Source organism: Oppia nitens, unplaced genomic scaffold, assembly GCF_028296485.1.
Source record: "Oppia nitens isolate AA-2021 unplaced genomic scaffold, nextdenovo-longstitch-racon4-pilon3 scaffold30_pilon_pilon_pilon, whole genome shotgun sequence".
Lineage (NCBI taxonomy): Eukaryota > Metazoa > Arthropoda > Arachnida > Sarcoptiformes > Oppiidae > Oppia > Oppia nitens.
In genome coordinates this window covers 675001-693388 of record NW_026533211.1, presented here as the reverse complement: position 1 = coordinate 693388, position 18388 = coordinate 675001, and the positions used below count along the sequence as shown (strand labels likewise).

The 18388-nt window shown below is 26.4% G+C and overlaps 1 protein-coding gene across 4 annotated transcripts in view; it reads left to right on the top strand.

Moving 5' to 3' along the window:
• Nucleotides 1–18388, top strand: part of LOC128956532 (uncharacterized) — an 82196-nt gene that overhangs the window by 55579 nt on the left and 8229 nt on the right. For all 4 annotated transcript variants that reach the window (XM_054302252.1, XM_054302250.1, XM_054302251.1 and 1 more), the window contains one exon: nucleotides 1387–7308. In XM_054302252.1, coding sequence (XP_054158227.1) covers nucleotides 1387–7308 — 5922 coding nt within the window. The remainder of the gene's footprint in view (nucleotides 1–1386; nucleotides 7309–18388) is intronic.

Genomic DNA, 18388 nt, shown 5'->3' with positions numbered 1-18388 from the left:
TATATATATATATATATATATATATATATATATATATATATATATATATATATATATATGTGTGTGTATTGCTATAAGCATTCAACAACAAAATCCTAAACAACAACAACAACAACAAAAAATCCCAACAAAAAAATCTATTAATAAAACTCTACCAAAAAAAAGTTGTATAATTGGTATGATTTTCACGAAAATAAATACAAGTATTTTTATGTGTGTTTGTAATGAATTTTAATTGAATGAATGAATGATAGATAGATAATGATTAACAAAAAAATTGTGTCAAAATATGGCCAAAATTGAAAAAAATAAATATTAAAACTGTGTTTTGTGTTAATAACATATTTTTTTAGAGGTTATTGGTTTTTATATTAATTTTTTTAAATAAATTTATTTTATTATTATTGTTGTTGTTGTTGTTTGTGATCAATTGAATTGAATATATTTAAAAAATATATTGTATATTATAATATATGGTAATTGAATATTTGATTGTTAAAAATAAATTTCTATCAAAAAAAATATTATTATTATTTTATAATTCATAAAAAAAATTATGAATATATTTTAAATATTTTTTTTAAAAAATAACAATAATAATTATTATGCAAGCTAAAATTTAAAAATTTTAAAGTGTGTCTATATATATATATATATATATATATATATATATATATATATATATATATATATATAGTGTACTATATATTTAAATATATACAAGTAATAGTAATAATAATCAAAATATAATAATTACTATTAGTCATAATATTTATATAATAAATATAACTGAAATATAATATAAATTAAAAAAAAAATATTTATAAATTATATTTATATATATATCATATTTATATAATTATATTTGCTATTTAATGCGCTACTACTTATAAATTGCTAATAAATTGCAATACATGTGTCAAAAACATAATAATATTTAATGGCATTTAATATTAATAATAATATAATTACGGATAATATGCAATATATATATATTTTAAAACATATTATTATATCATATATATATACAGTATATAAGTGTGCAAAAAAAAATAAATTATGCCAAATACCATAAATGACTTATTAAAAAAAATAAAATAAAAATTATTATATAATTGAGAGTATAGTACACTTAAATAATAATTAAGTTAAAATAAATACTTAATAAATAAAATAAATACATAATTTAATATAATAATAATTATATACAATGTGTTTATATACTCTCATTATATATAATATACAGTACTTGTATTATATAAAAAAAATATTGAGTTTAAAAAAATACATATTTAAATAAAACATTTGTCTGTATATATCAATACTAAATATCTGTATAATACCGTATATATATATATACTGTATATATATGTGTGTTGAGCACAGGCTATGCCTCCATAACCCAATTAATAGGAGTTCCCAAACAACAACAACCACAACTGGGAAATGAGGATCAGCTCCTCGTGAATAGCAATTGCCAATCATCGACAGCAGCAACAGTCAGACAGCAATCCCAACCACCCAAACCCCAACCAATAGCCCAAATACATACATATGGACAGCACCTGCAGCTAAAACACCAACAGGACAACAACCATCAGTTTGATAGTCATACCGATGGTGTTTTAGTAGAGATCAATGACTACTACGACTACTATCGCTTGAATGGTAGGTCTGATCCGTCAATCAGTTATACAACAACATACGGGTGCTGTCACAGTGATGATGATGATGATGGTGTCAGTGTTCAGCGCACATGTAGTTGTAATAATAATGAGGCCATCAATTGTTTAAGTTGTTTAAGTCATAGTCATGAACATCATCGACATCATTATAATAACCCGTGCTATCGATGCGGCCAAACATATCCAGTGCCTAATCAGTTATCATCAGTGCCAACACCGACTACTGGAGCTCCAGTAGTAGTCGATGAGAGCACTTGTAGTAGTATTAGTCGCTCTTATTATTATTTATACGGATCACTGACCCGTTGCGATGCCTGCGACGGCTGCGAGCGAGACATGGCCTGCGAACGTGTAGCTGTTAATAGTAGTCCTCCTAATAAGCAAACTGTGCCGCCTGTTAGGCACCTCCGCCAACAACAACAACATTACTACTGCCCCCACCACCACCACCAGCAGCAGCACCTCCACCAACAACACCAACAACACCAGTGCCAGTGCACTGTCGACAACAACCACAGTCCCAACAGAACTAGTAGCTCAACAGGTCGTTGCTGTGATAGTAGTAGTAGTAGTAGTAGTAGTACTCAGTCTATGAATACGAGGCCAACAACAACAACTACTTGTACTACTAGTGCTGAACAACAACACACCTGTTGTTTGTGTTGTAATAGTTATAGTCGTTGTAGTAGTCGACGACATACCTTTCCCTTAGCTAAACAACCTAACATAACAGCTATATTGCATAACCAATGCAATCAATGTAACTATTGTTTAGCTATAATAGTAAACAACAATCTGATTGAAACTATTGAAAAGTTTTGCGTCAAACTAATAGATAAATCATTGAACAGTGCCTATAGTGAACTAAAAAGATTGACTACATTGAGGATAGACACTAAACACGTGGACAGTTATGTAGATATATTGCTGGTACCTGATGATGATGATGATGAGGCTATAGAGCCGATAATAACTACTACCTGTGCCGACAACTTAACATATGTTGAGGACCGCAACAACTATAGTGATAACGATAGTGACTATTATACTAATGATAGGAAAGTTGTCTTAATAAATACTACTACCAGTTCCGAGTTGTGTAATAATATAAATAATACAACTAATTATTTTAATATTAATGAGTGCCATAACTTGAGGCCAATACCAACAACAACTACCAGTGCTCTGAATACCAATCAGTTGTTACTGTTGTCTGAGGATTCAGAGTCGTCGTTGTCGTCCATAGCCATAGCCATAGCCAACAACAACATCAGTGAAACGGAAAGTGATTTACGCAAACATACCGGTGCTCATCATAACGACAACGACGACTATAGTGAGACAGAGGAGGACGAGGAGGTGGAGGAGGAGGAGGAGGAAGAACAGCCAAAAACCATATCGGGTTTAGAAAAATATTTTACACAATCATTAGAGGAACGGGAGATCATTAAGGTTGGTGTCGGCGATAGACAGTTACGCAGGTCTATCACCACCTCCACCACCAACGCCTGTCCCCAGTATGCCAACAGTATGTCGCCGTTTGCCGACGGAAAAGATGAGGACAACAACAACGAAGGCCACCATTGGGTGGACGACGACACTGTTGTCGAGCTCGGCGTCGATGACCAACACTACGACTCGCGTATCGACGACACTGATTGTGTGTCCGATGTCGAGGACAGGGAGATGATTGAACACAGCACTACCGCCAACAACAACAATATGTTTGATGCCGGGTCTGAATCGTCGTCGTCCTCCTCCTCGGAATCGGAGGACACGTCGACGGCGGATACAACTGTTAAATATACTCAACAACAACAACAGCAGAGGACAGTCGTAATGAATGCACAGTACGCCCAATACGGCAATCCGTTGGCCTATTCGTTGCATACAATAGCCGAGGAAAGCTGTGAGGACAGTAGCTGTAGCCGAAACAGTACCCGTCCGACATCGCCATCGTCGCACAGTGAGGTCAGCGTCGATAGTGATCATCATCGTAAATGTGACGCACCGTATGCTGTAGTAGTTTCGCGGGCGTCGGCAGCAGCGGCGGCGGCGGCGGCCGAGTCTAACAGCGATGACGACGGCGACCAACAACAACAACAAGACCATCACAAACGACAGTCGTGGTCGACGGCCGTCAGCGACGATACGGATAGTATGGACAGTATGGATGAACAGTCGTCGCAGGCGACGGCCACCGATAGGCCAATGCTTGGCGACTACGATACTGATGCCGAAACCGGTGGCGACGGTCACCATCAGTCTGATAGGTATCAGGCGAGCAGTCGTCTGGAAAAATATTTTATGACCGGACTGTTAGGATCGGGTGCTTTCAACTATCCCGACGACTGCGAGTTTGCCGACGAAAGCGATTGTCAATCGGTTGCGTCGGAAGTACCCGCACATCACTATATGGAACCGATGCTTGTGTCCGAGGCCGAGGGCAGTCCGCTAACCTCACTGGAGTACGGCGTCAACAACGGCTACGGTAGCGGACCGGCTGTTATGGATAGCGAAACCGATAGTGACCGCCAATCGCCGCATCAGTTTGATATCGACAGCAATGTTCGGCAAATTGAACGACAGATTATCGACAGCGGCGGCGGCAAAGATAATAGTGTTGTTGGTGTTATTAGTGGCCAACCATTTACTAGTGGTGGTAGTGGTGGTGGTGGCCAACAGTGCGACGCCGAAGTGCAAACATTTATGTCTAGACTGTTGTCCCATATGTCGACATTTGATAACCGATTACTACTTAACGGCGGCGCTGCTGACAACAACAGCGGCGCACCTGTAGATAGACAGCAACAACAACAACATAGTCATCAATATCTTCATAATCATCCACAACAACAACAACAACAACATCATCAGTCATCACCATATGTACAGACAGCTCAACAACCACAACAACAACCACCACACGAGACATCGTCATCATCACTGCCATCGTTAAGATCGCTAGAGTCACAGATAGCCAGACTAATGGAAGCGGTATCGCCGGTACCGACGGTAGTACCGACAGTGACCACCACCACCAATGCTAACCATATATCAAGCAACAGTCCCAGCAATAGCAGCAGTACTATCGGCAGCAATAATAGCGACTACGGGTCGGACACATTGGAAAGCGATGACGACACCAACGGTAGTGCGGCGCTAGTAGTGGACAAAGCTAACCACTACACCACTAGCCGTCGGTCGCCAAACAACAACAACAACAACAATAGGCGCCGATCGTCCAGAAATAAATTGGACGGTACGGCCAGCAGCGGCGGCAGCAGCAGCAGTGGTGGCAGCAATGTATCCGAAGATACTGTCTATATATGCAAACAGTTGATGCAGTCGTTGAAAAAGTTGACCGAAATTGCTTTTACCGATGAACAGGCGGCTGATGATGACGGTAGTGGTCAGCATCACTTGCCGCCGAACCAACAGTTCAACAATAACAACAACAACAGTGACGGCCAGACTGTTAGGCCAGATATGACCAAAGCCCGGGCCTATATTCGCGACCAGATTGTCGCTCTTATGCATACTGTAAAGTCGTCGTCGTCGACGCCGCCGCTGTCCACGAGTAGTCCCGTACTTCGGGAAAACATCAATAGTAAACAACAACAACAACGTCAGACACCGTTCAATCACAATCGTCTTATCGATACTACCGGTGCCGGCGCTACAACTGTTAGCAGCGGCGGCGGCTGCGGCGGTGATAGTAGCGGTGATGGTAGTCCCAGAATTTCGGGTTTATCGGCCGGTAGCGGTGGTGGGACTGGTTCGGCCCGTGCATCGGGCAAACGAATTAGAGGCCAGAAAATTAAAGGCCCGCCTTCCGAATCGGGTTCGGAAACTACATGTTCGGCCAGTGTGTCGATACCCAGCTATGACGACTCCGACGATCACACGCCAACCGAATCGGAGATATCGCACGAAATGGACGAACTGTTTGCTATGATCGATGGCCAGCCAAACAACAACAACAGCAAAGATACGACAACTTTTCTGAATGAAACCAATTTAATTAGCGCCGCCGCGGCCGCAGCTGCCACTGGCCGGCCAACGTCGTCATCGGATGACGGCGATCGGGCATCGCTGAACAGCTGGGAGGCCCGTATCTCGTTGTTCGGTAAACTACAGGCCAACAGTGACGACAGTGAGTCTAATAATAATAATAATAAACAGCAACCGCTAAACATTGTCGCCGCCGCCACCACCGCCGACTCGGGCGACGATAGTCCGCGAGCACCAGTTAGACAACAGCGTCGGACACCGTCACCGCTGACATCTAACAGTATGTCCGCACAGGAGGTCACTGTTAACGGCCGCGAAGTTCTCCGTAATAACAATACAGTGCCTACTAGTGGCCACAAAACAGTGGTCAAAATTGACGATACGATGGCCGGCAGCGGCGGCCTTACAAATAGTAGGACAGAGTCACTGTCGCCGCCGCCGATGTTTGATTCGCTGAAAGACCGTAGCTTTTCCAGCGACAGTGTCTCAAGTATTCAGACGGTCAGAGCCCGTACGGCCGGCTATAACAACACCATAGTCAGCAGTGCCGGTGCCTCTCAATCGGAAATTAGTTCACAATCGGACGGCACTCAGTCTAGTAGTCGACTGGCCATCGATGAGGCTGACGATCAACAACACCAGCAGCAGCTGTCGATAGTACTGAACAAGTCGTTCAATAATCAGACAAAAGAAAAGGCGTCGTCAGAGGACAACCTATTGTTGGCCAACAACAACAATACTACGGCACCGACAGCTAAAGCCCGGACAACAGGTGGTAGTGGTGGTCATATGTCGACCAAAAGTGCCGGTAATTTGGCCGAATTGGATACCAATACTAGCAATAATAATAATAATAATAGGCATGGATTTCGTGATACCGGATACTATAGTTTTCTGTCATCCGAGGAGAGTATCAAATCGCTGGATGAGTCACTACAATACCAGACAACACCCAACACCACTACCAGCACCACGACTACATCCATGCGCTCAATGTCTATGTCGATGACACTGCCCCACAGTCTCAGATCGCATCGATCGGAAACCATTGTCGAAGAACTAGACGAAGAATTAGCAGCCGCTAGTGATCAACAACTGTCCGATCATTATCATCATCAACAACAACACCAACACCAACAACAGCAACAACAACACTACCATTATCTTCATCATCAGCAACAACTGCCACATCAATACCATTATCATCAGCAGTACATGTATAATACTATTGCCTCATCGAGATTAATGGCCGCGGCCACCAATAATACTAACGGTGCTCATCATCATCTTCAGCATCATCATAAGCGACTGTTTACACCGGCATCGGGTACGGCGGCGGCCACTAAGTGTCTGTCCTATTCGTCGCCTAACCTGTCGCCAGAAGATAGCAACAGCGGTGCCCGTAATAGCCAAACATTGCCGGCCAACCCGCGCGGTCATCGGCAGCACAACCGTAATGGTGTCCAGGAAAACACAACAACAACACCCGGTGCTCGATCTGGTCAACAACAACAACATCACCCGTTGCCGTCAATGCTAGCCCATAGAGCCCGGAGCTCCTTCTTTAGTACATCGGGTGTACTGCGAAAGCTAACGGCGCTTCGTGGAGGTCAGTGTCATATTTTTTTTATTGTGTGGACATACCTGTCCCCACCCCCCCCCCCCCCCCCCCATAACTTAAAAAATTATAGTTTAATTTAATATTATAATTACTGTAAGTCTATGTATAGTCTCTATTGATTTTATTTTATAGGCCATATAAATACAGTATATAGATATAGAAATTATATTATATTTTATTTGTTTGTTTTTTTTATAATTTTATTTATTTATTTTTTTTTAAATTTATTATTATTAATAATTATTATTTAATAGACTATAAATAATAAGTACTGTTTGCTCTAATTTATTATTTTTTATTATTATTATTATTTAATACAATATAATTTATATATAGTATATAAATAAATATAATAATAATAGTTATTATTATTATTTAAATTATTAAAAATAACTATACAGTAGTTTCTCTCTCTCTCTCAGTATATTATACTACAGTATAATAAAAGTATTGTATATTTTTGTTGTTGTTGTACTAAATGACTACAACAATAACAACACAATGTATATATAAATTATTAAATAATTATTTTATTAAAAAAAATTTAATTAATAGTTATGAAAATCATATTATATTTATATAATTATAGAATTGATAACCTGATTCACAAAATATAAATTTTAATATAATTATTTTAAAAAAATTATTTAAATATATATATATATATATATTGTATATACAATACTAATTAATTAACAAACTATTAATTTAGTATTAATTAATTATTATTTTTAGTATACTTTAGTTTAGTATACCAATTAAAAATTTTTAAATAACAAAATAATAATTAACTGTTTATATTAAAAAAAAGTTATACCTAATTAATTATTTAGATTAAGTAAAATGTAAAATATTTTAATTAGTATTATAATAATTATTATAAAGAGAAACTATTGTATGTTTTTTTTCTATTTAATAAAAAAAAACTAATATTTTATTTAAAAATATCATATTTTAAATCTATATAAACTTAATTATAATTTATTTGATATATATATATATTGTATTAATAATTTTTTTTTCAATACTAATCATTAATTTTTTTAAATTTTTTTTTCTCACATTCCTCTCTCTCTCTCTCTCTCTTTCTTTCAAAAATTTTTTGTTACCTAACATTTCCATTATATTTGCAGATATATATGACTAACAAACTAAATAATAAAAACGATTCGCCTATTATTACCAAATACTACTACAACTACTACTACTACTACTAATATATTAATAATAATAATAATAATAAAACTATTAATAAAACTAATAATAAAACTAACAAAATAAACGACAATTTACTCTACAGTATAGTGTTGTTGTTGCTGTCGGTGTCGGTATTATTCAATGTATATTTTGCTATTCAAAAAAAAAACTACCGGTGCTCTCACTCTATGACTATGATTTTTAAAAAAAAAATAAATTATGACTCTCTCGTTGTATTTCATGATTGATAGTATTCATACCATATTTCTAACATACCTGTGCTCTAAACATATATATATATATATATATATATAAAAGTTTTTATTGTATTATACAATACACTAACTGTTTATTACTAATATATATATATATATATATATGATATATAAAAGAGTAATAAATTTATTTTTATATTAATGTATTTTTTTGTTGTGTGTGTGTGTGTGTGTGTGATCTCTAATACTATTATTAGTAAATTTTATTATTATATTATATAATATATATATAATGTCATAAACGGTATACAAAAATGTTATATGAGTTCACATTAAAATATATGGGAAAATAATACCTTAAAAATAATTTTCTATACATTCATATAAAATAATAATAATAATAATACTAACAAATAAAAAGTCCATTAATAAAACATATAACTAAAAAAAAATTTTATACAATAACACGTATTGTTAATAAACATTACTAAAGTAATAATAATAATAATATTATATAAATTTGGTGTCAATTTGGTGTTTAAATACTGTATATAAAGTATATATAAATTTATATATACTATAGATATGCCATTTTGGTTATGATTTTTTTTTAGATTATTTAAAAAAATTTTGTTAAAAAGTAATATAACAACTAATATATATCTATTAAATCATACGATAAGTACAACAAGTTTTTTTGTAAAAATACTAAAAACTAAGTTTTTTTGTTAAAAATGTTTTATATATTATTTACGATGAACTAAATTATTATTATTATTATTACAGTATATTATTATTATATCATATGATATATTAAATATATATATATTAAATTCAAACTTTAAAACAATATATTGATATTTATATAAAAAAAAAGTTTTTTTAAAAATTGCATTTTTATCGGATATAAAATAGCGTCTAAACTGAAACTTTTTAAAAAAATGTAATTTAATATATCATATAATATAAAGTATATATTTTTTTGTATGAGTGTATACTGTATATTAAAAATTTAGTTTTATTTTATTTATTTTTTATATAATGTCAACTAATAATATCTATTTATTTAGTTATTTTTGTTGTTGAAATTTTTGTTGCTTAAAAAACCAAAATAATTAAATTAATTTATACACAATTATTTTTTTTTGTTTTATTAAACTAATTTATTGGATATATTAATATTTATTATTTGTAAAAAAATATATGAATATATATAAACAATATTTTTTAATTGGATTTTTTTTTAAAATAGTTGATTGAAAATAGTTTATAAGTTTATTATATTAAAAAAAAACAAACAAAATTTTTTTTTAAATAAAAATTTGATGATAACAAACAATCAACTATTTGTTTGTTAGTTATATATATCTATATAACAAAAACGTTTTTTTTAATGGTATTATATATACAGTATATATATATATATATATATAGTATATATATATATATCATAATTGGTTTATTGTCTAAAAAAAACTTTATTTTCTATTATATTATAATAATTATTATTATGAAGTGATAATCAATTTTTTTGTTGATGTTATTGCTGTTCAATGATTACCTGATATTTAACAATATTTGATGAATAGTGTGTACATACCTGTGCCTACACACACATACACTTATATGCCATACCATGCCATTACATGACAACCCTATTATAATTTTCATGTATATATATATATATATATAATATGGGAAAACATGTTTACCATTAAAAAATAATACATCTAATTATTATATATATATACATAACATTGCATTTTTTATGACATATTATAATCTGTTATATCATAACATGATTGAAAAAATATTATTATTATTAAAATATTCATGAATCACATACATAACATACCAGTGCAATGGCATACCTATCCCTTTAACAACTAACTAACTAACAGCACATACCTCTCGTTAAAATATTTTTTTGAGTGACAGTTATGTCTAAATAGTTTTTTTTGTTTTGTTTGTTGTTTAGTATTATGTTTTTTTTGCCGTTTAATTCCGGCAACAAAATTATAAAACAAAACAATAAAAACAAAAAATATTTTAAAACAACACATGAGTTAATATCATATACAGTATAATAATAATAATAATAATAATATACTCTATTGTAATGATAATATAAATTGCATATAAAATTGTTTAAAAAAAATTTTTTGTTTTGTTTTAGATATTCATGAAAGTATATGATAATAATAATGTCATTAATTATTATTATTATTATTATTTTTAAAATAATATATAATAATCACAACTATATGGTGTCTATGGCCTCTCTCTCTCTCTCTCTCTCTCTCTCTATATATATATATATATATATATATATAACCACAACTAATAAATATTTAAAATAATTGCCATAAATTTATTTAGTGATATATTATGCCAACAAGTTTTTTTAAAAAAAAGTATTTAAGTATTTTTTTGAGTGTGGTTTATATTTATTATAATTATATTTAATGTATTTATTTAATTTATATATATATATCATATAATATACAACAATAACAGTTTGATAATGATTTTTAAAAAATTTCTTAGTTTGTAGAAAAAAACACATTAAATAACTTTTAGTATTATTATTATTATTATTATTAAAAAAATTTTATGACATGTTATGTGACAAACTTTGTATCCGGTTATTGAACTTATTTTTTTTAAACATATATACAGTATATACTGTATATAATATTGAAAACTAAATGATATAAAATAATTTATAGTATAATCAATAATAACAACAAAAAAACTTTTTCAATTAAAAAATTATTTTCATTTAATTTACTATTTAATGAACTATTTGTTATCAAAAAAAAATTATTTTTTTACTAAATAACAGTATTAACTAATAATAACAATAATAATAATAATAATAATAACTAATTAATTGAATTTTATTATTAATAAAAAAATAATACTTAATTTTTATATATATATTATTAACAATTTTTTTTATAATAAAATAGTAAAATAAAAAAAAGTATTTTTTTCAAAATTATATTATTATTTTATGGTTTATTTAGATGAATAAAAAACAAATTTGTTTTTAATATTTTTGCTTAAAATACTAATAACTTAATACTAATAATTAAATCTATATACAAATATCCGGTTAAATATAACATTGAATTTTTTTTTGGTGTTATTGACAAACATTTACATATAGATAATAATAATAATAATATATTAATATATTAATAGACAATAAATTAATCTCTAAAATTAAATCAAATACATTAAGTTTATATTATGGAAAATTTTTGGTAATTATTTATTTCATAATAATAATAATAATTTATAATAATATTAAATATTTAATTAATTAATGTTTTGATCCCCTCAACAACAAAAAAATCATTGACTTTTATATATTATATTATTATTAATTTTGGATTTATTTATTTATAAATAATTTTCTATTGAATTGTTATAATATTTAGTTTTACGTCAATAGTGTGTATGTATTAAATATTGTGTATTATGTATTAACAATAATAATTATATATATATATATATAATTAAATTATATATATATATATAATTAAATAATTTATTTGTTTAATAAGATTATATATATATATAGTAGTAATTATGATTAAAACAATTTTATAAAAAAATAATAATAATAAGATTATTATTACTATAGTAATCAACTAAACAATTTATTACTAATTTATAACTAATTAAATTAATATTATTTAAAATTAATATATGATTTTTTTTAAAAATAATTAACTATTATATATATATTTAATAAACTTGAACTTGAAATATCTTAAATTAATTAATTAATAATATTAACATTAGACACAAAAATACACACATTTTTTTAATTATTATTTTTATTAATTAAACTATAAATATACTGTATATAGTATTGATTGACAATTAATTAGAAAATAATTTATTTATTACTATTTCTATTATTTTTATTATTTTATAGATATAGTAGATATATATATATATATATATTGGTTACTATTATTTCAATTTATTTTTCACTATTTAATTGTATTATTATTATTATTATTTCCATTCAATGCCCATATTTGTTGAGTTAAATGAGATAAAAAAAAGACAGAGAAAACAAAAAAAAATAACTATTTATACCAAAAAAAATAAAATAATTTATTTTTATTTGTATTTATTTTTGTTGTTTGTTTGTATGTATGCCTGTCATCAACTATTTTTTATATAATAATAATAATAATAATAATCAGCAAACAATTCATTGCCAACATTGGCGGGTAATTGTTTGGACACACATTTACTTTATATATATATGTATATACAGTATATATATATATACTGTATATATACTGTATATATACTGTATATATATACTGTATATATATATATTTATTTACAGGTATTTAGATATATAGAGCAGTCATTAATTACCTGTCAGTCATATACAGTGTGTTATAATTGACATATTAATCTTTTAAATAAAAATGTTACTGGGTCAATTTTTGTTTGTTTATTTAGTGTATTATAGTTTTATTAATATATAAGATTATATATGTATTAATTGTTTGTTTGGATGATACAGTAATACCAAGATAAAATATATATATAATGCCATTTAATTTACTACTCTATACTACTATATAATATTGTATACTAATCATGAAAAAAAACTCACTAATCACTAGTTGACAATCACTAGACATGTTTTGTATATACTGTAAATAAATAATAGTATTTAATCTTAATGTTTGGTTTTTTTTTATTTATTTGCCCAATCAATGGGTAGTGTGTATGTGTATGTGTATGTGTATGTGTATGTGTATGTGTATGTGTATGTGTATGTGTATGTGTATGTGTATGTGTATGTGTATGTGTATGTGTATGTGTATGTGTATGTGTATGTGTATGTGTATGTGTATGTGTATGTGTTTGTGTTTGTGTATGTGTGTGTATGTGTGTATGTGTGTATGTGTATATGTATGTGTATGTGTGTGTGTATGTGTGTATGTGTGTATGTGTGTATGTGTGTATGTGTGTATGTGTGTATGTGTGTATGTGTGTATGTGTGTATGTGTATGTATATGTAATGTTTATGTGTATGTGTATGTTTATGTGTATGTGTATGTGTGTTAATTAAACAATACTAGTTAATCAAATACTACTGTACTAGCAATTATTATTATTATTATTACCAATACACAATAAAATGGTTACATAAAATAAAATTAACCATCAACAATAATAATAATAATAATAAAAAATCAACAATGTAATTTTTGTGTTTAATTAAACTTTTTCTAATTATATACAACACAATGTCAATAACATATATATATATATATATACTGTAGTTATTTATAGCTATTATTATTATTATTATTATTAACTACTAATACATTATATATATATATATATATATATATATATATAGTTTGATTTTGTTTGACAACACTTCATACAAAATTTAGATTTTATTTTATTTTATTTTAGTGTTTAATTTAGTTAGTAATGATGGCCTCAATTAAATATAAGACAAAATAATAATAATAATAAATTTTCAACAATTAACTTATCAATTAAATCAATTTTATTTTTTTATTTTTTAGAAATAATAGTATAAAAATAAATTTTTTCTTATTAACTAATAATTAATTGTGTGCTAAATTTTTTTGTAACTTTTTTTTGTGGGCCAATTGATTATAATTACTACTACTACTACTACTACTACTACTACTACTACTACTACTACTACTACTACTACTACTACTACTACTAATTAATTGTTGACTTAGATTTTTGTTTTGTATTTATAAGTTTTTTTTTGTTAAAAAAAAGTAAATAAATAATAGACTATTTATCAAAAAAAAAATAATAATATTTTTTTTACTGGTTTTATTATACAAACAATGTTGATATAATACATGTATATATATTTTTTTAGGCAAAACGGTAGTGATATATATATATTAATTATAATTATCTAAATGTAAATATAAAATGTTTATCTGATATAAACTATTTTTTTTTTGTTTTGTTTTTAATTAAATCTGATTATAATATATATTAGTACACAGTATTATACAGTAGTAGTTAGTATTAAATTCAAATAACTTTATTTGTTTTAATAATAATAATTAAATACAGTATTTTTTATTATCAGTACTTTATTATTATTACTTGTGATACCTGTGCTCTAGTGTGGGTGTCTTATAGATTAGGGGGAACAGTAGTCAAATATATATATATATCAGAAAACAATATTAGGAAATATATATATTATATACAGTATATATGATAAATAATTTTTTAAAATAATAAAAAAATAGTTTATGTGTGAAATATTATATACTTTATTAAATAAATACAATATAAAAAATCCTATTATTATAATAGGTTTACTATTAAACTAATTTTAATTATAATTTTAATATATAAATTTAATTTTTTGAAATTAATCAAATCAAACAATTTTAGTTATATATGAAAACTAATAATAATTAGTTTAATAGTAAACAATTATAATAATAATAGGACTTTCATTGTAATTTATTTTATATATCACATATAATATATATATATATATAAACACTTTTTTGTTATTTTAATTAATTAAAATACATTTTATTGTTTAAAATGTATGTATGTGTTAAATGCTTTAATATAATTATAAAAATAATTTTTAAAATAATTTTTTTGACATTTAGTGTTTCATTTTGTTTGTTTGTTTGTTTTTAAGTGTTTCAAGTATTTTGTTGTTATTATTTTAATTTAAAAGACTATATATATATATAATTATAATTTAATTAAATTATAAATGTTTTGCTGTTATATATATATATTATATGATAATATTTCAATTATATAATACATACTGTTTTCTCTTTTTTAAAAAAAAGTTTTTTTTTAATTATATAATATACAGTATATTTTGTGTTATAATAAATTAATTAAAAAATTATAATTATATATATATATATAGACCAAACAGTTTAGGTTTTCAAACGAAAACTATATATTATTAATGATAATAATTATAGTTTAAATTATATATTTTTTCATTATTACTACTACTACTACTACTACTATATAAAGTAAAATTAATTAATATATAATTTTTAATTGTATACTAAGTATGTATACTATATATACTGTATATATATATATTAAGTATTGATATTATTTTTATGTTTGACTCTCATAAACAATATTATATTACTAGTTTATAATTAATTATTATTATTATTATAATTAAAAGTTACTATTTATAAGTGTTTATAATTAATATGAAACAATCATTATTAACAAAAAAAACAATTTTTTTATAATTATTAATAATATTTTTTTTGTTGATATTAAGAGTAGATTCAACTAATATATTATAATTTTACTATAAATATTAATATTTATAATTATCAGTATAATTTTTATAGTTATAACTATTATTTATTTATTTTTTTTTTAAAATAACAATTGGTTTTCTAGTCTATTTAAACATTTTTTATAAAAAAATTACTTTTATTATTATTATTATTATTAAATCCACAAAACAAACAAAAAAATAATAATTATTATTATAATAACACTATTTTTATTTTATTTTTTTTTTGAATGTTTACTTTACTTTTAGATATAAGAAAAAGTGATTTAAGATATAATGATATAATGAAATAATTAACTATAAAATTAATATATAAATAACAAATAACAACAAAATTTGTTTGACTTTATTTAGTAGCCTATAATCTGTCCAATTTTTTTTGAAATGTCCAAAAACTGCTTAAATACCTCTCAATTATATACAGCTAAATATATATATATATATATATATATATATAATTACTTATAATTATTATTTATAATGAGATTTGAGTTTATTTTTTTTTTAAATAGCATTTAAAGATTTTCTCATCAAATCATTTGTAGTGAAAAAAATAATAGCAATTTCTAAGTACTCGTAACTAATAATAATAGTAATAATAATAATACAGTAAAATGTTTTTAATCGGTTGAACCCATTATTTAGGATTTATATACAGTATATATATATATATATATATATTATATAACATACAGTACAGTACCACCAAATACAATAAAAATCATTGAAATAATTACTTATATACAGTATATATATATATACGGTATATATATATATATATATACCCATTATGTCTATCTGTAATTTAACTTAACTAAACCGTTAAGTCAATCAACCATTTAGTAGTAGTAGTAGTAGTAGTAGTAGTAGTTTTAAATGTATTTTATTGTTGGTATTGTTGTTAATGTAGTAGTATTAGTAGTAGACCTACTATTTTTAGGATAATATTTTATATTTCACACTAACAACACTAACAATAAAATTATAATTTATTTTTTCCCCTTTCAAAAAATAATTGCATATATATATTGAATGTCAAATATATATATTAATAATTTTTAAGTACATATAAATAAATAGTTAACATTTGATTTGTTGTTTTTTAAATTTATTTTTGTGTGTTTTAGTTAAATATTTCAAAAATTAGTAATTAAAAATTATTAATTATTATTTAGTTTTTTTTTATTTGTAACCTAAATGTTTTAAATATAACTACTGTAACAAAAATATTTTTTTATAAGTAGTAATAATTAATTTAATAAATAATTATTAGATTTTTATTTATTTTAAAATAAATATTTCAATTTATGATTTATTAAAAAATCATTATTTTAAATTATAATTAACAAAAATTCAATATTATATTTAATTTATATTTACTCTTAAAATTTTTGTTGTTATTGATTAAATTATAATTGAACAATAATTATTTATAAATTGTTATTTCAAATTGAGTAGGTTGATTTTATTTACAATGATATAAATTAAATAATTTAAATAATTATATATATATTCACAAAAAAATTGTTATCAATAGGATTTCCGATTTATTTTACTATTAAAATATTATTAAAATAAATTATGTGGGTTATTATTTATTAATATTATAGTTGGTATTAAGTAAATATATTATTATTATTATTATTATTGAACAATTGCCTCAAAAAATAATAAAAATAATAATTTTTAATTAACGCTGATTTAATAAATAGTATCTAATATACATGTATATAACTTATACATTATATATTATATATGTATTAAATATATAATTATTATACATTTTTATAGGGCTTTTATGCCAACTATTTTAAACTATATATATACTACATATACAGTACAAAAATTATATATATATATTAAGCAATTCAACTATAAATAAATAGTAATTTTACTGGTAATTACAAAATACATACACACACTACCACACACACACACACACACACACACACACACACACACTATAGCTATTTAACTATTTAATAATAATAATAATATCTCGTTTAACTGTCATTAGCAATTATATTGTGTAAAACTATATTATAATATATATAATATACAGTATATATATATATATACACTGTACTTGAAATAATAAAATTTGAAAAATTTGCACATTTTTTTTTGTTAAATAGTCGTAAAATTTTGTCAAAATGATTATGCAATTGAATTATTATTATTATTTAAAAAATATTTTTGTCAGTAGTTTTTTTGTTGTTGTTGTTGCTGTTAATGACTTATTATACACAATATTATTGTGCAATAATTCACATCAATTGACTTTTTTCGTGTTTTTTTTGTT